This window comes from Rhizopus delemar, genomic scaffold (genome assembly GCF_000149305.1).
Source record: "Rhizopus delemar RA 99-880 supercont3.15 genomic scaffold, whole genome shotgun sequence".
NCBI lineage: Eukaryota > Fungi > Mucoromycota > Mucoromycetes > Mucorales > Rhizopodaceae > Rhizopus > Rhizopus delemar.
The window spans coordinates 942,648-964,512 of record NW_027137841.1 but is presented as its reverse complement, the minus strand read 5'-3'; the positions used below and the strand labels follow the sequence as shown (position 1 = coordinate 964,512).

At 34.7% G+C, this 21,865-nt stretch overlaps 10 protein-coding genes and 1 non-coding gene across 11 annotated transcripts; 5 read left to right on the top strand and 6 right to left on the bottom strand.

The window, feature by feature from the left end:
• Nucleotides 1-873: 873 nt before the first annotated feature.
• RO3G_15157 (uncharacterized protein) lies at nt 874-2,190 on the bottom strand (the record flags this gene model as incomplete). Its single annotated transcript, XM_067669741.1, has 3 exons — nt 874-1,001; nt 1,062-1,777; nt 1,847-2,190. The coding sequence occupies 3 exons, from the start codon at nt 2,188-2,190 to the stop codon at nt 874-876; spliced, it is 1,188 nt and encodes a 395-aa protein (XP_067525842.1).
• Nucleotides 2,191-3,143: 953 nt separating this feature from the next.
• RO3G_15156 (uncharacterized protein) lies at nt 3,144-3,485 on the top strand (the record flags this gene model as incomplete). The annotated part of the gene is made up of 1 exon (XM_067669740.1): nt 3,144-3,485. One exon carries the CDS (start codon nt 3,144-3,146, stop codon nt 3,483-3,485), a length of 342 nt encoding a protein of 113 aa, XP_067525841.1.
• Nucleotides 3,486-3,648: 163 nt separating this feature from the next.
• Nucleotides 3,649-4,067, top strand: RO3G_15155 (uncharacterized protein; the record flags this gene model as incomplete). Its single annotated transcript, XM_067669739.1, has 3 exons — nt 3,649-3,693; nt 3,852-3,878; nt 3,957-4,067. The coding sequence occupies 3 exons, from the start codon at nt 3,649-3,651 to the stop codon at nt 4,065-4,067; spliced, it is 183 nt and encodes a 60-aa protein (XP_067525840.1).
• A 723-nt stretch (nt 4,068-4,790) lies between these two features.
• Nucleotides 4,791-5,813, top strand: RO3G_15154 (uncharacterized protein; the record flags this gene model as incomplete). Its single annotated transcript, XM_067669738.1, has 1 exon — nt 4,791-5,813. One exon carries the CDS (start codon nt 4,791-4,793, stop codon nt 5,811-5,813), a length of 1,023 nt encoding a protein of 340 aa, XP_067525839.1.
• A 1,384-nt stretch (nt 5,814-7,197) lies between these two features.
• Nucleotides 7,198-7,601, bottom strand: RO3G_15153 (uncharacterized protein; the record flags this gene model as incomplete). Its single annotated transcript, XM_067669737.1, has 3 exons — nt 7,198-7,289; nt 7,334-7,506; nt 7,585-7,601. 3 exons carry the CDS (start codon nt 7,599-7,601, stop codon nt 7,198-7,200), a joined length of 282 nt encoding a protein of 93 aa, XP_067525838.1.
• A 5,575-nt stretch (nt 7,602-13,176) lies between these two features.
• On the bottom strand, nt 13,177-13,249 carry RO3G_19189. The gene has a single exon. It is a non-coding gene; the product is annotated as a tRNA-Met (tRNA).
• A 1,076-nt stretch (nt 13,250-14,325) lies between these two features.
• On the bottom strand, nt 14,326-14,692 carry RO3G_15152 (uncharacterized protein; the record flags this gene model as incomplete). The annotated part of the gene is made up of 3 exons (XM_067669736.1): nt 14,326-14,335; nt 14,396-14,467; nt 14,571-14,692. 3 exons carry the CDS (start codon nt 14,690-14,692, stop codon nt 14,326-14,328), a joined length of 204 nt encoding a protein of 67 aa, XP_067525837.1.
• Nucleotides 14,693-15,632: 940 nt separating this feature from the next.
• Nucleotides 15,633-16,139, bottom strand: RO3G_15151 (uncharacterized protein; the record flags this gene model as incomplete). The annotated part of the gene is made up of 1 exon (XM_067669735.1): nt 15,633-16,139. The coding sequence occupies one exon, from the start codon at nt 16,137-16,139 to the stop codon at nt 15,633-15,635; it is 507 nt and encodes a 168-aa protein (XP_067525836.1).
• A 443-nt stretch (nt 16,140-16,582) lies between these two features.
• On the top strand, nt 16,583-17,185 carry RO3G_15150 (uncharacterized protein; the record flags this gene model as incomplete). The annotated part of the gene is made up of 1 exon (XM_067669734.1): nt 16,583-17,185. The coding sequence occupies one exon, from the start codon at nt 16,583-16,585 to the stop codon at nt 17,183-17,185; it is 603 nt and encodes a 200-aa protein (XP_067525835.1).
• Nucleotides 17,186-18,307: 1,122 nt separating this feature from the next.
• Nucleotides 18,308-18,640, top strand: RO3G_15149 (uncharacterized protein; the record flags this gene model as incomplete). The annotated part of the gene is made up of 1 exon (XM_067669733.1): nt 18,308-18,640. The coding sequence occupies one exon, from the start codon at nt 18,308-18,310 to the stop codon at nt 18,638-18,640; it is 333 nt and encodes a 110-aa protein (XP_067525834.1).
• A 1,724-nt stretch (nt 18,641-20,364) lies between these two features.
• Nucleotides 20,365-20,607, bottom strand: RO3G_15148 (transposase; the record flags this gene model as incomplete). The annotated part of the gene is made up of 1 exon (XM_067669732.1): nt 20,365-20,607. One exon carries the CDS (start codon nt 20,605-20,607, stop codon nt 20,365-20,367), a length of 243 nt encoding a protein of 80 aa, XP_067525833.1.
• Between the last annotated feature and the right edge of the window lie 1,258 nt (nt 20,608-21,865).

The window sequence follows — 21,865 nt, the reverse complement described above, 5'->3', positions numbered from 1 at the left end:
TTATGACTTTTATCTTCACTTCTCTTGAATTATATATCTTAAATATATTTTATCAATAAATCAAGTATTTTTATCTGAATCTTTTGGTATAACACTCTTAAATTACACGCAAGACAAGTCCCTTGAAGCCAATTATCTTCATTGTAAACACTTTCAAAACTCTTATCCAATTACTCTATTACAAACAAGACTGATCTACTTAACAAGATCTGGTGGTCACTTACAACAAGCAAATCCAATATCAATACTTAACTCAAGTCTTATTTTTATTCTTTTTCATCTACTTTATTCTACTTTATAAAACGTTAACTCTTACAAGCCATTAAAGGAAGCAAAATTACAGTATAGGTTTTATTTTATTTAACTGATTATAGTGTGACAAAGAAGTCAAAAAAATGAAAAAAGTCGAAAAGAAAAAAAAATTAACAATATAGATATCCTAACTATTTAGATGAAGAAAAAGGACAGTACAGTTCTACTCCCACTTTTATTTTATATATATTTTATTCAATAAACAGGCAACCTTCTCATAAAAAGTTCCTGATCCCTTTATTTTTTTATCTTTACCTTTATTTGATCGTAACTAGAAGATCTGGTGGTCACTACAGTACCTTACTTTAAAATTTTTCAAGAAAAACTCATCTAAAGCACTCAACCCAAACCAAACTTACTACAAAATAACAATAGTAATGCTTTTGGATATTTTTTGACGAAGTACATTAATAATGCTTGCTCTCTGTAGGTAATATTATTGAGGACATTTTTATTGAGCTTTGTTTAATTTTTTTTTATTGTTATTATTCTTCTGCAGCAAGCTCAGTTAACCATGCTGGGTTACGCTGAGCTCGATCAAAACTGACATTCTTAAAGCAATCAATGATACCCCCCAAAAATATCGTTATTGTGCTTTCTTCGCCAAATAAATTCGATAAGCAGCCAAGGTACCATTTTCTTTGTTCTAAGGGCAGGAGTTACATTGATTTTTATTCCATTCCAAGTTCCTAGAGAAATTTTATTAAACTAAAGCTATAAACGCTTGTACACTCCAATTTTATGCTTACCTTCGATTGTGTTGGTATGGACATCGCCGTCACGAAATGTCACACTGTGATTGACAGTTCGATGTACCAAGTTCATTCCAAGGTTTACCATATTTTCATATGCTCTCCAACAATCTGTATGTACTATGGAACCATCGGCGACATAATTTCGAATGATTGTATCCATCGTTTCAGTGTTTCTATTATTTACTACCACAAGAAAACACTTTCGTTCAGGTGTTTTTTCAACACCACCTACCACCCAAACACCCTCCACACGATGTCCTCGATGATACTTTCTTTTACCAAACTTTGATTCATCAATTTCTACCACGATTGGATTTCCATCCACATCATAACCACCGATTTTGCAGTCGTTCTGCTGTAAATCTTCTTGTAAAATCTGGTACCAATCTTTCAAAGTTTCACGTACAGCATATGGTGAGCATCCAACCATGGTAGAAATTGTCATGCGACGTACTTTCAAGCTCCAAAAGTAAAGGATGGATAGCGTATCATAGGTTGGTAAGCTGCGATTACTAAAAAAGGAAGCATTTCGTACAGCAACTTGACGCCCATTGCAGCATTTCTCACCAGTTTCCTGATTAATTATGATTCCATTGCATCTCCAACGTGGAATACTTCCTGTTTGCTCCAAGTACATGATGCTTCCTTCATCACCATTACAACGATAAACTGTGTTGCTTCCATAATAAATTCCATTGTTAATAAAGAACCTAATTTATAAAAAAAAAAGTGTTACTAATATTGCATACAAGAGTACTTTGTTATACTTTTGTACTTACTGCATACACGCTTCTTCAGTTCCAAAAGTTAAAAAAAAAGTTCTGGTTGTCATAATGGGAACGTTTTGATCTCTGCTCCAATTATCCGGCAAAATATTACTATTATGTGCCTCATCGTCAACTTCGAAAGCTTCTATTTCCAATAATTCTTCATTGTCGTCATTACTGATAGAAATAACTTCTTGATCCAAATCTGAAGTTTGTTCGGTTTCTAACTCTATTTCTTCAACTTCATCATCAGAATCAACGATAACAATGGGGTTGTTGGAGGAATTAACAGGTCTTTGGCGGCGAATACCAGCAGGATTGGTGTAGTTTGCGGTAGAGATATTGATAAAAGACATGATATACTAACTTTAATTTGAAAGATGTAAAAAGGGAAGAAAAAAAAGGGGAAAAAAAAAACAGGGGGGAAACGCGAAATAAAAAAAATTTATTTAAAATAGTTAAGTCACAAAAAGCAAAAACTCAGACATAAAAAACGACTGCTAAAACTTTCAGAAAAAAATGACACGCACAAGGGTCGAATATGCGACCCTCTTCATACAAAGACGACACCTTATCCATTCTGGACAACGACATGCATAATGCTATTACACTCTTTCCGGAAAGTAAATTCGCCCAGGGGCGAGAACAAAATTCGGGTTGCACGAAAAGTAAATTCGCCCTGGTGGAAAATCAATTCGCTTGGGCAAGAACAAAAATTCGTGTTGTACGAAATGTAAATTCGCCTCGCGCTGACAAATCATATGCTCTATTGCCAAGATTACAGTAGGTCAAAAAACTGCTGCAAGGAATCCATTTTTCTTGGTTTTTATAGCGCACATCCTGTTACAATGGTACAAACTGCCTCTGATCCCACATAGTAAATCTTCTACATGCCTTAAAAAATCCGAAAGAGTTTATGCCCTATTGGATAAGTATTGAAGGAAGTATGAGGCGCGCAATTTGAAAATTTGAAAAAATGAAAATTTGAACGGAATGAATTTATTTATTAATATTTGGTTGGTCCTCTTTTTCTATTAATAATCTCTTGAGTTCTTTCCGAAATATTATCTACATGTCTTTGACAAAGTTATTTATTGAAGTCAATTCATATTTCCTCAACTCGTTCCCAAAGCACATCCGTGTTCTTTGCTCTCTGTTCGTAATAGTTGAGTTTCAACTTCAATTGATGCCATACGTGCTCGATTGAATTTAAGTCGTGGCTCCGAGTTGGTCAATCGTTAATATAGCTCTCTTGGCTACTACATAACTAGGCCATTGTAAATTATTCCTTGTGCTTTGGGTCATTGTCATGCTAAAAGTAAATGTTGGACCAGTCGAAATTGTAGTACTTCATACTATCACGAAGCGTAGTGTTCAAAATATACTGGTAAACACCCGAGTACAACTTTCCATCGTAAATCTAGCAAGCATATCCTGGTCCTTCAGAGGTTATACAACACCAGGACATCAATTTGCTAGCTTCATGCTGGATTACAAAATCCAGGTCATTATGTTGAAAAAGGTCACTTGGCCTTTTCCGATAGTGATCATCACCATCAAAGCCTTATACGTTGATCTTGGTTTCATTAAAGTAAACGATTTGTTGTCAGTCAACCATTGCCCAGTCCTGATGCTCCTTTTTCCATTCTAACTGATGCTACGTATGCACGTTTGTCTGAAATGGCTACTTTTTTTCTATCAGAAAATGGAACTCCATTAATTTCAGTACGTTAATCTCTGACTGGTATGAGATATCGTAGCCAAATCCAACTGGCTCCCGGTATACCTCTTTGGAAGTCTTTAGAACCCCTTCAATGACTTTTCTTTTGATTAACCGCTTCGTCACTTTGGAGACTAATGTAAGTCTATCACCTGTGCTCACTGTCCTACTTCAAAACAACGTTATAAAGTATCTACTAACAGTTGATTCATGTAATCCAGTCTCCTTAGCAATATCATACTTTGATGTGGATCCGGTTAATGTCTGTTTGAGATCGTTTACTTTCTCCTCTGACAGTCATATATGCATGCAATTGGTGAGAGGGTAAAAAGAGAAATAATTTAAACAAAGGAATATAAAATTTAAAATAAAGGAATTGTAAGCACTCTTAAATACAGATAGCATTCTAATCACGTCAAAAGTGAGAAAAATTGTGATGGCAACCGGTTGGGTCGTATTAAAATTCATTATTTCAAACATACAGTAGCGGACAAAACTGGTGCACAAAAATGAAAATCAGTATTGCATCTCCGCCATATGTCTGCGACTTTTGTGGCATATACCATCTGAAAGGCAGTCTAAAATATACATTATGATATGTAAACGGGAACTGTGTCGGGCATCCCTCAGGCATAAGGTCATTTTTAGTGATTTTTTGAATATTTCAATTTTCGCCAAAAATATAGTACTTGTCTAGCCTTCTTTCAATTTTCCTCATATCTCTCCCGTTTGCTTTCAGATTTTACAGTATATTAGTGAGCTTTAGTAGCTCTTGAAAAATACATAAACCCATGCTTATTTTGTATTTCCCATTGAATTCCCCCTTTTGTTTTTACCCTATTCACTATAACAAAGTACTTGCCTTATACAGTAGGTGAAAAAACTCTAAAAACGTTATGACGTTATCAGCGTTTTTGATTGTTATGTTCTACCAAATTGGTGTATCGCCTTGAAATTTTGCATATATGTAGCACTAAAAATAAAAAATAGTATGACAAATTTTCAATCTCAGATGGTGGTTATTCATCCAAAAACAACTGCTAGAAGAAGACTGGTTTATTTTTAGAGTTTTTTCACTTCCATAAATGTCGGATACACGGACCGACAGACAGACTCCTCGGACTTTTAATGATTTATTATGACTCATAAAGGCCACAAAAGAATAAAAGGAGTCGCTTTTCTCTTTTTTTCGTAATTTTTTCCATTTAATTTTTAAATATCTTAAACACCTCAATCATGCCTAAATCTCTCTCTGCTGACATCAAAAACGATATAAAGTCCGCTATACTTGCTGGAAAAGACTCCATGGAGGTTGCGAACCGCTTTAGGGTTACGTATGCAACAGTTAATAACTATGCGAACAAGTTTTTCCCAAACCGACAGCGTCGACTTGGTGGTAGACCTATGGTTGTGTCCGCTCAGACGAAGAGGTTCATCAAACTTCAAGTTTTACAAGGCCAACTCAAGACTGCAAGGGAAGTACATGACAAACTCATGGAGCTTGGATATTACATATCATATAAAACCGCTATAAATGTGTTGAAATCGATGAACTTCTTTGCTGCGATTAAGGTCAAAAAGCCTTTATTAACCGCAAAGCACATGAAGAGACGGCTAGCATGGGCCAAGAAGCACCAAAACTGGACTACAAATGACTGGCGACGCGTAGTATTCTCTGATAAAACAAAAGTGAGCATTTGGGGCTCTGACGGGTGTAAGTACTATTGGTCAAGACCAGGGGACCCTCTTAAACCTCATCATATTGACGTAACTGTTAAGCATGGGGGCGGTAGTTTGATGATGTGGGGGTGCATGACGTATGAGGGACCCGGATACGCCTGTCAGATATACGATGGAACTATGAACTCGGATCTTTACCAACATATATTGGACACAACACTTCGGGAAACAATGGAATACTATAATATGGATTGGTCTACTGCGTATTTTCAGCACGATGGTGACCCAAAGCATCGTTCCAAGTCAGCCGTCCAATGGTTACAAGCTAATGGGGTGAACTACATTGACGACTGGCCAGCTCAAAGTCCTGATCTTAATCCTATTGAGCATCTTTGGCATCATTTGAAGTTGAAGCTATCGTTATATGACAAGAAAGCTAAAGGTGTCCATGAATTGTGGGAAAGAGTTGAAAAGGAATGGAACTCCTTTGATAAAGAAGTTTGCAGAAGGTATATTGACACTATGCCTGCACGTATTAAGGCAGTAATCGATGCCAAAGGTGGTTCTACTCGGTATTAAGTCATCTATAATATAATAAAAGTAAAGGGAAAAAACTCTAAAAATAAACCCACAACACTTCTATCGCTTTTGCGGACTGTTAAATAATAATCTGAGCTTAAAACTTTCATGATATGTAATAGACAGTACAACAAGTATGTCATAAAGTTTTTGCATGATCTAAGTCGCTGTGTATGCTCACAGAGGCTAAAAACTGAAAAAATATCCGACGTTTTTAGAGTTTTTTCACCCACTGTATGCTTAAGAAAATAAGCAACTGTAAACGCGAAGCTCTGAGATTTCGAATACACTTAGTTCGTATGGCAGCGGATCTTTTTAGGGTAACAAGAATTTCCAAATAGACAATCAACAGGATAAGAAAGGAAGAAAAGAACATCAATGCTTGTGACCGTGGTAGTCGACCGGTCGTAGTCAGCAAAATAACTAATGCAATCATCCGCCTAAAGCTTCGACAAGGACCTTTACGCACAGCTTCTGATGCTCAGCTCTTTTTGAGGTCGTTAGGATACAGTATTAGCAAGCTGTCAGTCAGAAGGCACTGTAGGAAGCTAGATTTTGAATCTGGAACTAAGGAATCGAAGAATTTCATCAGCTGTATAAGCCAAAAAAAGCGATGAAAGTGGTATCGCGACAAACCATCGCATACTATAGAGGGCTGGAAGTCCATCATATTTAGCAATGAAAAAAACATGAAGGTTATGAGTGCAGATAGTATACACTAATATTGAAAGCAAGTCGAGCAACCTTAGCGATCTTTTTACGGTGATCAAACAATGAAGCATGTTGGTTGCTCTGTTACACTTTAAGGCTGTATTAGATGTTGAGGGCCAGGATATGCGTGTCAAGTATACGACGGTGCAATAAACTCATAAATATGCGCATGTATTTTGCTTACTACATATCGCAAAGCCTAGCGTATAGTGGTCTAAAATATCGTAATCTCTCGTTTCAGCATGACAATGACACAAAGCACAAGCCAAGGCATGCCTCAAACTCAATATTTGATAACAGGGCTTCTGTGCTAAGGCATTAGTCGCAACTAATCCCGGCTTAAGCCTTCTTAAGCATGTCCGGTGGCAATTGAAGGCAAAGCTATGACGATACGACACTAGACCAAAAAGGATAGATTATCTTTGGAAAAGAATAGTTAAAGAGCTGGGCTCTTTTATTGAAAATGATATACACGCATACTACTAGCATATGCCAAGAAGAATATTCGATGATATCAAGAGATGAGATGATTATACAAAGTCTTAGATTTTAGACACTTTTGCGGTTTTTAGGAAATATAAAATTTTATAAATAAAAAGCATGTTCCTCGCTCAGTTTTAACAATGTCATGCTAAGAATACACATAAATTACAATAGCTAGTATATTTTCCTTCTAATATAGTTTCATGACTATCGCAATTATCGTGAGCAAGTAATAGTGGTTAAAAGCTGAAAAAAATTTTTGTGCACCAGTTTTGTCCGCTACTGTATATAAACAAGTAAAAAATACCGGATGTTTAAAATATTACCTTTAGCAATATCAAATTCCACCAATAACCATTGCCCATATCCGAAAATTGACGAATAAATGCCCTTTCTATTGTGGCACAGACAGTCAAAGTTTGAGATAGTTTGGTGCAGTACCCATGGACAACCAGCTGTAAAACCTGAATTTTGCAATTCCTTGCAGCAGTTTTTTGACCTACTGTATGTATAATATTTTTTTTTCTTTTTTGTTTTTCTTATTTTTTTAACTTTTTCATTTTTTGACTTTTTTCACTTTTCGACTTTTTTCATTTTTTGACTTCTTTCATTTTTTGACTTCTTTCATTTTTGCTTTGTGTGACCTCTTTACTCGCTACTGTGAAATCTTTATATTTCAGGGTTTACACTACGGCGCAAAAAAAACACCGCATTCTGCTCACCTTAGCAATTTTTTTAGTGGGAGCTACTTCGCTCTTTTGGTTGAATTTAGCGAAATATTTGACTTCATGGAGAGGAATTAAGGCCGAGGAGTTTGAAATCGAACGTACTAGGTGGTCTCTTTTGGCGTATACATCCAGTAAAATGGGTAGGTTTATCGTTGTATAGGGTAGTATTAATGGGTAGGTTTATCGTTGTATAGGGTAGTATAAATGGACAGGTTTAAATGATTTAATAATACAGTGCTTTATTTATTTAATTATGTATTTAATAGTGTACATTTTTCATTTGATATACACCAAAATAAAAAAATAAAAATAAAAAAAATAATAATGATAATGATAATGATAATGATAATGATAATGATAATGATAATAAATAATAAAGGATGAACAAATCCAATACATTCATAAGCCATTGCTTACCTATCCTCGATGATAATATCCAATGCAGCTCATTTAGTAGATTTAATTACATTTGTCAGCCTTCATTACAATCTACATTCAACATGATTAATATTTAACTTTTTAAAATTTCATTATTATGTACCAGGATTATTATTTTTTTTTTTATAATTTGATAATAAATATCCATTGCCTTATACAATCACTACTGTCTTTCCTCAAGTGCATGCTCGTGTACTGTATTGGGTTCAATAATGCTCTATCATCATTGTTGTTATAATTGATATCATTACGGTCACTTCATACGCTTTTTTCATTGCAAAATAAAAGAGAGTGCTAATATCTAATGAATAAAAACCGTTAGTCAAGAGAAAAATAATAAACAAATAAATTATACCTTTCATCCTGTTTAAGCATATGATCTATACAATACGCTGTTAGCTAAGGCTCAATTTATCTAAAGTGTATGCACTATAATCTTACCTAATATCAACAGCAAATGCATTATGAAACAACACATCAAGTACAGTACATAAAAGCAGTGGATGAATAATTATGTATAGTTGCGACAAATTGGTCTACAGCATGGTATGGTGTTGACTATATACTTAAATTGTATACTACAGATAGAGTAAGTAAGATGGCAAAGATAAGAAAAAAATGCAAGAAACTATACATGTAAAAAAAAAAAAAAAGGTAAGGGTTGTTACATGTTGGAATCTAATCATAAACGAACTTTCTTTAATTGGTGAACCATTAGTTAAAAACATCTTGTTTGAATAAAGTAAACATGATACTTGATGTAAAGAAAGCTAAAGTTTACTATAAGCAAAAGAAAAAAAGAGATAGTTAAAAAATGTACAGCAGCCAACAACTTTATACCATGCAATAAAATAAAGGATTGTTTTCTCTCTTTTGTAAAGAATAACTTTTTGAGTTGATTAAGCTTTAACTATTTTGTTTTCAAAGTACGATGCATATCAACAATAGCTAGAAGTATCCCTTTCTGTCAACAAAGTAAAGTAATGATAGTTATAAATAATAATAAAAAAAAAAAAAAAAAAAAAAAAAAAAAAAAAAAAAAACCTAAAAGAACAAAGTGCTTATTAAAAAAAAAGACATTTTAAAATCCATGCAAGTTTATTTTGTTGCATTAACGTCATAGAACCAATAACATTGAAGAATAGCAACTAAGGCAAATAAAAAAAAGAAGAGGAAGAAGAATAGTTAGCATTACCATCGTGGAGATTTAATCATGAAACAATCCCGTATGGTACCCACGATTAAGAATTTAAGGAATGGACAGTTTTTTTTTATTAAAAAAGATAGCAAAATAAAAAAAAAAAAAAAAAAAAAAAAAAAAAAAAAAAGATCTTTATACTTAACTGTAGTCTAAATAACAATTGTCTCTAATACCTACAACTTTATATTAACCTCTTCTTTTTCCATAAGTATTTGTATTTTAGCATTATATTTTCTAAACTAAAAGTTACTTGCTATCAACATATGTATATTGCAAGATATGAACCAATGTTTGTTTACGTTCTATATTTGTTTCCACCTTTTTTTATTTTGTTTCTACCTATAATATTCCAGAAATGATAATTCATATGCATTATATATACGGATCATCTCTATAATCAGCATTACCCCATACAGAACCATTGACTAATTAGGTAGATTTAATCAACTACAGCCAAATAGGCATCCTCAAGAATCTTAATCTTCGTCTGGTTTCTACAATAAATACTTGATATTATTCAGAGACTACTTCGTTTGATGATGTTGTTGATAACGATTTTAATATAAATGTTGACTTGGACGTTGGCATGGAAAGTAAGTCTAGTGTTAGCATTGAATCTGTTGCTTCATCACTTCATGGCAATAAAAGAATCCAAGTAGTGATTCCTGATCATCATTGAGTTTTTATAAAAGAAGTCTACATATAATTCCAACACACGCATAGCAATCAAACCCGCTTTCATAAAGTTGTAAATGCGATGAAAAATCATAAGCTTGACGCTTTTAATGTATTGATGGTTGAAAAGGATACCGAATGCAAGCATTTTGCTGTATTAGATGTAGCAGGCAACTTGAATGTGTTGAGTTGTCCTTATATTCAGCAATAAAGGATAAATTCAAATTTATAATGATAAAGTTGGTGGTAGACATGATGGTGTACTTTCCGACCTTTAATTACTGCCTTATACCTCATTTCATTTATACAACCTTCTCTTTTTTATCTATTTATGCTTTTATGCCTACGTCTATGATTTAATAACTTCTTTTTACACGTTCCTTTTTTTCTAATTACCATCAAATCTTCATCCAAAATATAATCCAATCTTCTCTTATATATTGCTGTATTCATATCAATCACACTTTGACTATAACCCAAATAAATTCTATCCATATGTTACTATACTTAAAACTTTTTAAAAGAAACTATTTTTATACCTTTTGTAACTGTAATAAAAAAGAATCGTTTTCAGAGTTGTTAAACAGAGGTTCAGGTTTTGTATCTGTTAACAAGTTGCACTACAAAATGATATGCTGTTTGACACCTTCCATTATCTCTACAATTTTACGTCGCTGTTACAAGAATTTACAATCTTATGTCCATTATGCTAATCAAAATAAGGTTTTTCATTATGAGTACTGAACTTGTATGTTTTTTTTTTCTACTAAATATTTCATAAAGCACAGAGCAAAATAAAGAGTAGCCCATATTCTGTAGGTCTACGTTAGACACTATATATTAATAAGCATTCATTATTTACCTTAAAAAAAAGCTAAGTCTTGTTAAGTAATTGTAAAAGCATGTTATCCAAGTTTCTTCTATAAATCACTAGAATCAGAAGTAAGCAGACGTTTCTTTTTTATAACTATTTACTTTTACACTTTCACAGAGCCATGTATTAATCGACCATGGAATAATTATAAGTCAGGATAAAAGAGCAGTTTTGATGGAAAGGGATAAACAACTGGATTAAGGTACAAGATAAATAATAACAATTGAATTGTTAGCAAATGTTTAGAATAGTAAAAATAGCTATGAGCCCTAAGAATGTTGTAGCAAGATTACATGAAGAAGGAAAAGAAGTACAATCGGAAGTTTTTTGTACTTTTTGAAACACTTGTAAGTTATAGCGACGTCATTTCAGAGCATTTGCAAACGCGTTTTTTTTATTTTTTACTTTTTTTGTATTGTTTTTGCAAATTGGATTATTTAAATCATGTAAATGATTAAAACAATCATTGGATCTATTATTCTTTAGCAACAAAACAAATAAGCTCCTTTGGCTTCAATAAACTGAATATAACAGAAAAAATTATAATAAAGGACAACCTACTCAAAACAATATTTTTACCGAATGAGGGAGTAATTTATAAATGAATTACTTTATTGTATATGGCTTGAACTTGATAATAGTTTATACAGCTCTTTTTTATATCTATTAAGCATTTACTACTTTCAACTTATTTCTGCATATTTAATACAAAACAGTAAAGATTCACAACTATCACAAATCACTCTCAGTTCAATTAACATAAAAATGTTGTAATGTAACTCGACTAGTCAAAGTATAATGAAGCAGCACTACATTTGGATACAAAGAAAAGTTATGGCAATTAAAACATGTCTTGTTTAAATTTGCTGAAATAAATAAAACTAATGGTACAGGCACACTACTAACTCTTCGCCATTATGCTTACATGTCTTCTTTTTCACAATTTAAGTTTTCTTTAAAAACATGTCAGCTGGAGTACAAGATGTAAAAGTGATTTAGGATATGACAAGTAATAAAGGCATAAAAAAGGTGAGCTTTGTTTTTTTTTTTTTTTTTTTTTTTTTTTTTACATTCTGGACCGTGATTGAGTTATAAGTTGTCTCTTTTTTTGTTGTTGTAAATTATCTATTCTAAAAACAACCATAAAATATAGTTCAAGAAAAAAAAAACAAAAATAAAAAATTGTGCACAATCTACTTTGTAATTGCTCAAAGAAACTAATGAATAGGGAATTTTTTACGACCATTACAGTCATAATGCAGAAAAATGCGAGTTGTGCAATATGGCTGTGTTATGTCTTTTTAACAGTATAAATAAGGTTGTATATAGTTGTAAAAGTGATTTTGCCAAGTAGATTCACTTTATTTCAGCATTTACCTGTAGAAAAAAAAAAAAGTGGAGCAGTAAAAAAAGGCTGGAGCATTTTTAAAAAAATAATGTGGAGGACAATGAAAAAACAATAAAAAATTAACATTTTTGGTAATCAAAACGATTTATAAAGAGTAAAATAACTTCAGAAAGTAAACCTTGCGCCGTAGTGTTAGATAAGATTGAGGTAAGTTGTTAATATAATATTTTGAGATTTGAATAAAAGGTTGGATATAACTTGTATCCAAAGAAGTAAAATTGAATAGATGTATGTTTGAGTGTAAGTGACCACCAGATCTTATTAAGTTGATCAGACTTGAATTGAATAAATAGAATAAAGGTAAAATAAAGATAAAATAAAAGGGATTTACAATGAAATATAAGTTTCAAGGGATTATTGATTCTTCCTATTTATACAAATAATATAAAGAGATAATTGGATTCAAAGGATATTTATTGTGATAAGGTAAGGTAATGTAATAAAAAAATAATAGGATAAGATAATAATAATAATTGAAATATTTTTTAAAAAGACACTGATATTTATATGTTTTTTGATTTTCCTACTTTTATGCTGTTTTTGGTTTTTCTTTTGTTTTCTTCTTTTTTTTGTTGTCCTTGAATTCCTTTGCTATTAGCATAGCATCGTTTGCTATTGAGATAGCATCTCTCCTATAACCATAGGGGTTTCCTTTTTCGTATTTCGTGAGTTACACTACTATTGTCACAATAATATAAATACTCTGAGAATCTGAATATCAATAAAGACAATTAATTTTTACTCAATACCTTCAAAACTTTATTTATTATTTTAAAAGTATAAGTTCAAGCACGACACAATACCAAAAGTAGAATGAAAATGTCAGATATAGGTACAGCTTTTGTTGCTCCCTGCCAGGATCGAACTGGCGACCTTCAGATTATGAGACTGACGCTCTACCGACTGAGCCAAGGAAGCACCTTTGGTGTGTCGTGCTACCAAAAGAAAGGATCAAACACTGTGTTCCGGCCCGCACTGCAAATAATCTAGTGACTTTGACGTAGAATTTTAACAGACCCAACAATTATAGGCCCGTAAATTTTATAATTTTTTTATGAGAAACCATTATATCTTGCTGTATTGCACCTTTTCGAAATTTGAAAAAAGGTTTAGATGCGAAAAAAATAAAGTAATTTAACAATATTTTTGTTTTTTTTGTAGGGTAAGTATTCATAAAGTTATTCACGTTTTAAAAAAGTGTCTTTTTTTTTAAATGATCTTTTTTTGGTAAGCCTGTTCCCCTCTATTGTTCAAAGACCGATATCTTCTTTTTTTTATTTTTGAGGGCAAAATGCGGAAATCAAAAGTAATTTGCGATTATTTTGCTCAGAAGAATACATATTAGGAAGGCACTCTGTGCTTTTTAGCTTAGGTCATTAGAAATGTGTAACAGAAAGTAAGAAAATAGTCGTGTTTGGGAAAAAAGAAAAGACTTGGTAAAAAAAAAAGATTTGTTAAAAAAAACATTTGGTAAAAAAAAAGTTTAAGTAAAAAAAAGACCAAGTAAAAAAAAAAAAAAGAGTCTAGCAATAGAAAGTTCATTATCCAAATAAAAACAATGGTCTAAGAGCAAATATACTTTGTAGAAATGCAAATGTCTTTACATTATAATAAAAGAATACGTGTATATTCTAAAAGCATAAAAAAATAAAGAAGTTTTGCTAAATTTTGTTACAAGGCAGTTTTAACAAATATATACAAAACGTTTTTGTTTTTCAAATAAATAGATTGCTTTATTATTTTTATGATAGATAAAATAAAAGAATATATGTTTTTAAGCTTATACTAGTTCATTACTTACTTTACGTTTGCACATGGGTGTAATTTGCCATTAGCCATTAGTCATTAGAGATGTTAGCAATGACAACTTTCTTTACCAAAAAGAACTTTTCAGCAACGAGCAACAATATAAGTCTGTTATTCTTATTGCTTCATCACGTTGGAAAGAACAACTTTGCTCATGAGGTTCATGTTCGTTATCCGAATGTGTCCCATTAGGAATTCCTAATGTAAAAAAAAAGGACATTAGTTTTAGTCATTATTTTTTTTTTCTTATAAACTTACATTTGGCCAGTACTTGGTCTTTTCTTTTTATCTTCTTTAATTTTGGCATCTAGTCTATTCCATGAAACAAAACTAGGGAGAAGAAAAAAGTTATTTTACTGCCTTATTTCATTGTTTAAGCACCGACTGTTTTTGCAAATTTAGTACTCGTTTTTTTTCTTCCTTATTTCTTTACAAAATACTAAATTCTTTAAAATGAACAACATGAACAACACCAAAATCGCCTGCACTTGTACCGAATGCAGCATGCATCCCGGTGGATTCAGAAGACTCACCAAAAGAACTGTTCTTAGCCATAAGCGTTTAGACAGAATCAGAGGAAGAGGTTTTAGTTTTATTTTTTTTTGTATAAAGGCACTCGGGTTAATGTAAAAAAAAAAAAAAAAAAAAAATAGAGTCTGGAAGACAATCAACCGAAGTCATGCAACAATCAGCAGCCATCCATGAAACCGAAAGTGAGCATACCACCTTTGAAGGTACAGTAGCGGACAAAACTGGTGCACAAAACTTTTTTTCAGCTTTTAACTACCATTACTTGCTCATGGTAATCGAAATAGCTATGAAACTATATTAGAAGAAAGATATACTAGCCATTGTAATTTATGTGTATTCCTAGCATGACATTGTTAAAACTGAGCGAAGAGCATGATTTTCATTTATAAAATTTTATATTTTCTAAAAACCGCAAAAGTGGCTAAAATCTAAGACTTTGTATAATCATCTCATCTCTTGATATCATCGAATATTCTTCTTGGCATATGCTAGTAGTATGCGTGTATATCACTTTCAGTAAAAGAGCCCAGCTCTTTAACTATTCTTTTCCAAAGATCATCTATCCTTTTTGGTCTAGTGTCGTATCGTCATAGCTTTGCCTTCAATTGCCACCGAGTATGCTTAAGAAGAATTAGGCCGGGATTAGTTGCGACTAATGCCTTAGCACAGAAGCCCTGTTATCAAATATTGAGTTTGTGGCATGCCTTGGCTTGTGTTTTGTGTCATTGTCATGCTGAAACGAGAGATTACGATATTTTAGACCACTATACCCTAGGCTTTTGTGGTACGTAGTGAGCGAAATACATGTGTATATCTATGACTTTATTACAACATCGTATACTTGACACAAATATCTTGGTCCTCAATATCTAGTACAGCCTTAAAATGTAACAGAGCAACCAGCATGCTTCATTGTTTGATCACCGTAAAAAGATCGCTAAGGTTGCTCGACTTGCTTTCAATATTAGTGTATACTATCTGCACTCATAGCATTCATGTTTTTTTCATTGCTAAATATGATGGACTTCCAGCCCTCTATAGTATGCGATGGTTTGTCGCGATACCACTTTCGTCGCTTTTTTTGGCTTATACAGCTGATGAAATTCTTCGATTCCTTAGTTCCAGATTCAAAATCTAGCTTCCTACAGTGCCTTTTGACTGACAGTTTGCTAATATTGTATCCTAAGAACCTCAAAAAGAGCTGAGCATCAGAAACTGTGCGTAAAGGTCCTTGTCGAAACTTTAGGCGGATGATTGCATTAGTTATTTTGCTGACTACGACCTGTCGACTACCATGGTCACAAGCCTTGATGTTCTTTTCTTCCCTTCTTATCCTGTTGATTGTCCATTTGGAGATTCTTGCTATCCTAAAAAGATTTGCTGCCGTACGAACTAAGTGTATCCGAAATCTCAGAGATTCGTGTTTACAGTTACTTATTTTCTTAAGCATATAAGGCAAGTACTTTGTCATAGTGAATAGGGTGAAAACAAAAGGGGGAATTCAATGGGAAATACAAAATAAGCATGGGTTTATGTATTTTTCAAGAGCCACTAAAGCTCACTAGTATACGGTAAAATCTGAAAGCAAACGGGAGAGATATGAGGAAAATTGAAGGAAGGCTAGACAAGTACTATATTTTTGGCGAAAATTGAAATATTCAGAAAATCACTAAAAATGATCTTATGCCTGAGGGATGTCCGACACAGTTCCCGTTTACATATCATAATGTATCTTTTAGACTGCCTTTCAGATGGTATATGCCACAAAAGTCGCAGACATATGGCGGAGATGCAATACTGATTTTCATTTTTGTGCACCAGTTTTGTCCGCTACTGTATATTTTCAGTCAACAAAGCATTTTATATTAGAAAGATTTTATTTATTGAAGTGTATTTTGCAACTTGTTAGACCACATGAATGTTGATGGAGAGGAGGAATTGAGCCACGAAGATCAGCTCAAGCATCTTTTGGTGCTTTACGTGGTTCTTTTCCAATCAAAGCACCTCTCTGTGCAAGCTGGTGAAGAGTTATTAGCCTTTCTTTCTTTCTTTGTTCGTGCTCTTGGCCATGGCATGGAGATTCCAACAAAGATCTCCACAGCTCGTGCCATGGTCAACTACTCGTCTGCCAGCAGTGGTGTCTCCCGTTTTCTTGTCTGTTCCCTCTGCAGAAGCGTGTACACCACGGGAAGTTTGCATGCCCGACAATGCTCCTACGTCAGGTTTGCAAACAACCCTCACCGCCAAGAACAACCATGTGGTAATCCTCTTTATGTTGGAAGCACCGTCAAGCCTGCCCTTGAATATCCTTACAACTCAATTTTGGAAACCTTAAAGAAGTTTTTTGCTCGTCCTGCCTTCGAGTTTCAAATTGAGCAGTGGAGAAGTAGATCGGTGGAAGAGGATGTTCTTTACGACATTTATGATGGTAGAGTTTGGGGTCAGCTTGCTGACTCAAATGCTCAGCCATTTGTCAACAAAGAAAGGTCGCTGATGGTGTCGTTGAATGTGGACTGATTCCAGCCTAGTGACGGTATGCACTACTCTTGTGGTGGTGTATACCTAACTATCAACAATCTCCCTAGAAGTTCGAGGATGAGGACTTCCAACATTATCCTCGTTGGCATGATTCCTGGTCCTGGCGAACCCACGGATGACCAAATTCAAAACTTCTTGCGGCCAATGGTGGATGAGTTGATTGTCCTGTACGATGGTGCGGTTATACCCACCTATCAATGCCCAAATGGTGTGCTTGTTCGTGTTGCTTTAATGTCAGTCAACTGTGACATACCTGCAGCACGTAAAGTAGCCGGGTTTATGGGCAGTCAGCTCATAAGGCTTGTAACAAATGCTCAACTGTCTTTCCAAGAATCAGTACTGGCGCCAATTCATCCAAGCCTGATTTCTCCAACTTTGATGATGAGCATTGGGTAATGAGGGACAGCACCCAGCAAAGACGAGAGGCGTATGACTGGCTGAACGCGACCCATATCACCCAGCAAAAGGCATTGCAGACAAGTACGGGGAGTAAATGGAGCGAGCTTCATCGACTTTGCTATTTTGATGTGGTAAGATTGACAACTGTGGATCCAATGCACAACTTGTTCCTTGGTACACCAAAGAGGATGATTGAAGTTTGGGAAAGCCGTGGTTTGCTTACAGTAAATGATTTAAAGGCAATGGCTGATGAATCAAATTCAATTCTCATTCCTTCTCAATACTGTAAGATCCCTAGATGTACAGTGGGTCAAAATACCTCACAAACCTCAGCACTTTTTGAGGTTATAGTCTTCTAGATTACTCAATAACTTTTGTATCTTTCTCAAATTTTGCACAGATGTTATCCAATACGTTGTGTATGCTGTTATAAAATTCCGACGATGGACATTGAAAACTGAGCGAATAAGTAACGATGAACTGGAGGCGGTCTATTTGTGAGGTATTTTGACTTCCATCAATTATTTCTTTTCTCCGCCATAGGTCATTCCAAACAATGTTCCGGCAACTTTTAGACATTTCCCGGGTAGCGCAGTCACCTCGGAACATAAAATTTAAATTTTGGAAAAGAATTGATTATTCTTTCTTTCGCTAATCCGTAAGTAAATTTCTATCTACAGCATCATCCATCCATCTGCAAAAATGCCCAAATCCTTACCATACGAAGCTCAAATGGACATCAAATCAGCACTAGAGCATGATGTGTCGACTGATGTTATCGCAAAACGGTTTGGAGCGCATCAAAACACCGTTATCAACTATGCAAATAAGTGGATGCCTAGCCGGATTCGCAAGAAAGGCGGCAAACAACGCCTTGTAAGCGACATCACTCGTCGTCTAATCAAGCGAGAGGTTCTAAACGGCTCATTAAGGACTGCCAAGGAGGTCCACCTGAAGTTGGAAGAGTTGGGCTATTCTATGTCGTACCAATCCGCTATTAACGTTTTGCATTCTGTGGAGATTTTGCTGAGATAAAAAAGAAGAAGCCTTTACTCACTGCACAGCACAAGAAAGCTCGATTAGCTTGGGCTAAAAAGCATCAGTATTGGACCATTCACGACTGGTGACGTGTCATCTTCTTGGATGAAACCAAAATTAATATTTGGGGCTCGGATGGCTGTAAATACTACTGGAAGCGTAAAGGAGACCGTCTTCAGCCTCATCACATTGAAGTTACAGTGAAGCATGGTGGTGGTATCATGTTGTGGGGCTGTATAACCAGTGAGGGACCCGGGTATGCATGTCAGATATATGATGACACCATGAATTCAGAGGTATACCAAGAAATCCTTGGCACAAGCCTTAAAGACATGCTCGGGTACTATGGCCTAGATTGGAAATCATCCATTTTTCAGCATGACAACGACCCAAAATACCGATCGAAGTCCACAAAACAGTATATAGAAGATAACAGCATATGTTACATTGATGACTGACCATCCCAAACCCTGAAATAAACCCAATTGAGCATATTTGGCATCATCTCAAGCTGAAGCTAAGTATATACGAAAATAGAGCAAAAAGCATGCACGAACTGTGGCAGAGAGTGGAAAAGGAATGGAATTCCTTTACAAAACATCAGTGCTTAAAGTATATTGACAGTATGCCAGAAACAATACAAGCTGTCATTGCTGAAAAGGGCGGATCAACTAGATATAAATAAAGTCAAAATACCTCACAAATAGACCGAGCTTAAGTATCGGTCTCCTAATAGATCTCAGCTAATTATCTGAGCTTAAACTTTTGTAAGTCAGTAGTGTACACATAGATAGCTTTATATTTTAAATTTGAAATGATTGAGCCAATTTTTCGTGAAATTACATCAAAGATACAGTGGGTGGACTAATTGTCCCAGTGTTTAAACTTTTTTTACTTTCGACTCCATAGCTCAACCAATTCTCAGGCTATGCGGATAGTTCTATGCTCATTAGAAAGGTCTCAGTCCGTGCTACATTATATCAAGCGCTCAGTGTTCGGAGATTACACGGTCTGAGGTTATCGGCAATAGAAAAAAACCACCGCACTGGGACAATTTTTCCGTTTGAACATAAATTTTATTTAATAACGGGTATGTCCCCCTTTAGCTTTAATAACTGCTTTGCAACGGTCAGGCATGCTATCTATATATCGTCTACACTCATCCACTGTAAAAGTATTCCATTCTTTTTCAATTCTTTCCCATAACTCATGTACACCTTTAGCCTTAGTGTCATATACACTCAGCTTGAGTTTAAGGTGATGCCATACGTGTTCAATAGGGTTTAAATCGGGACTTTGGGCTGGCCAGCTATAGATATGATCACAGTTGAAGTTGTTATCCACAAACCATTGCTTAGCAAGCTTTGAAATGTGCTTAGGATCCTTATCTTGTTGAAAATAGATATCCTCAGGATTGTATCCATAGTACTTTAAGCTGTCCATAAGGGTAGTTTCTAAGATATTTACATAATCTACAGCTTTCATAGTCCCATCATGTATCCAACAAGCATACCCAAATCCATCGTAAGTGATACAACCCCGTACCATGACACTTCCTTGGCCACCTTTTACTGTAAGGTCTAAGTGATAAGGCTGCAATGCATAGTCTGGTCGACTCCAGTAATATTTGCAACCGTCTGACCCGAAAACATTGCCTTCGTCTCATCACTAAGCACCATACGCCTCCAATCATCGGTTGTCCAGACTTTGTGAGCCATTGCTCATGCTAAACGTCGTTCCTTGTGCTGCTTACTAAGCAAAGGCTTCTTGGCTTTAATTTTAGCTCTAAAGTTCATGCTTTTAAGAAGCTTCAAGGCTGCAGAATAACCAATAGTATACCCCAAACCATTCAGATATTGATGTACTGCTTTGGATGTCTTGAATTCACCCTTTATTACTTGTCTACGGATGTATGACTTGGTAGTTTCACCAATAGTTGCTCTTCGACCAGGGGCTGCCTTCATTCTGTTTGAAAAGAACTAATTGATATACCTATCTAAAGTGGATTTTTTCAATCCGGAAATGCGTTCCATAACTTGTTCATATGTCATGTTACTAGCCAAGAGCAATTGGATTTGATTTTGAGCAGATTTGCTGATAGTACGAGTCATTTGAGGCAAGATAAAGTTGAGAAAGTACAGTATAGAAAGAGACAAAAAATATTGTAAAAAAAACTGACAACGTACGGTTATTTATACTTTACATTAAAGGTATGAGTCATAGATTGTCATAAATAAGGTTGGTATGCAAATTCCGGTGATTTATGATTGATAAGAAAGCGATGTTTGGAATGGATTGCAAAATAAGCGGGTAGCGGAAAAATTGTCCCAGTGCGGTGGTTTTTTTCTATTGCCGATAACCTCAGACCGTGTAATCTTCGAACACTGAGTGCTTGATATAATGTAGCACGGACTGAGACCTTTCTAATGAGCATAGAACTATCCGCATAGCCTGAGAATTGGTTGAGCTATGGAGTCGAAAGTAAAAAAAGTTTAAACACTGGGACAATTAGTCCACCCACTGTAAGTAAAAATTATCATACGTTTGTGAGGTATTTTGACCCACTGTATGTAACAAATATAAAAAACTTTAATTTATGTTCAAGCTAACAATTGTTTTTTAAAAAAAAAGCCAAGGTTGAAAGTTCTTTCAGCAATATGAAATCTGACGAGTGGAGAACGTGGTGTGTCGTGCTTTCGCCTTTTCTCTTGAAACAAAAGCTGACAAGAGAGCACTTCGATGTTTGGATGCAGTATGTTGAAGCTGTGAAGTTGGTCACCGGCCCCTTGATTACAGTTGAAGACATAGAAATGGCGCATTCACTTTTTAAGAACTTTGGCAAGTCATGTGTTCAATTGTATGGAAACTCTATGACAACCCCCAATATGCATATGCACATGCATCTGAAGGAATGCTTTTTGGACTTTGGTCCTTCTTATGCCTTTTGGCTTTATGGTTTCGAACGCCTTAATGGTAATATAAAAAATATTAATATTAATTTCAAGACAGGCTTCGAAACAACCTATGCCATTATGTTTACACAAAATGTTCATACGCAAGACCTCATACATTCATTACATTCATTCATTAACACAAACAACGAAGATATGCTCCTATTGGTGAAATCGATAGAAGAGATAGGCGAGGTTACGAGTAACGAGAGTGGTTTAACGCCATTTGACTACTCTCGTTTCATAGACGGGCCTATTTTATTCAATTCGA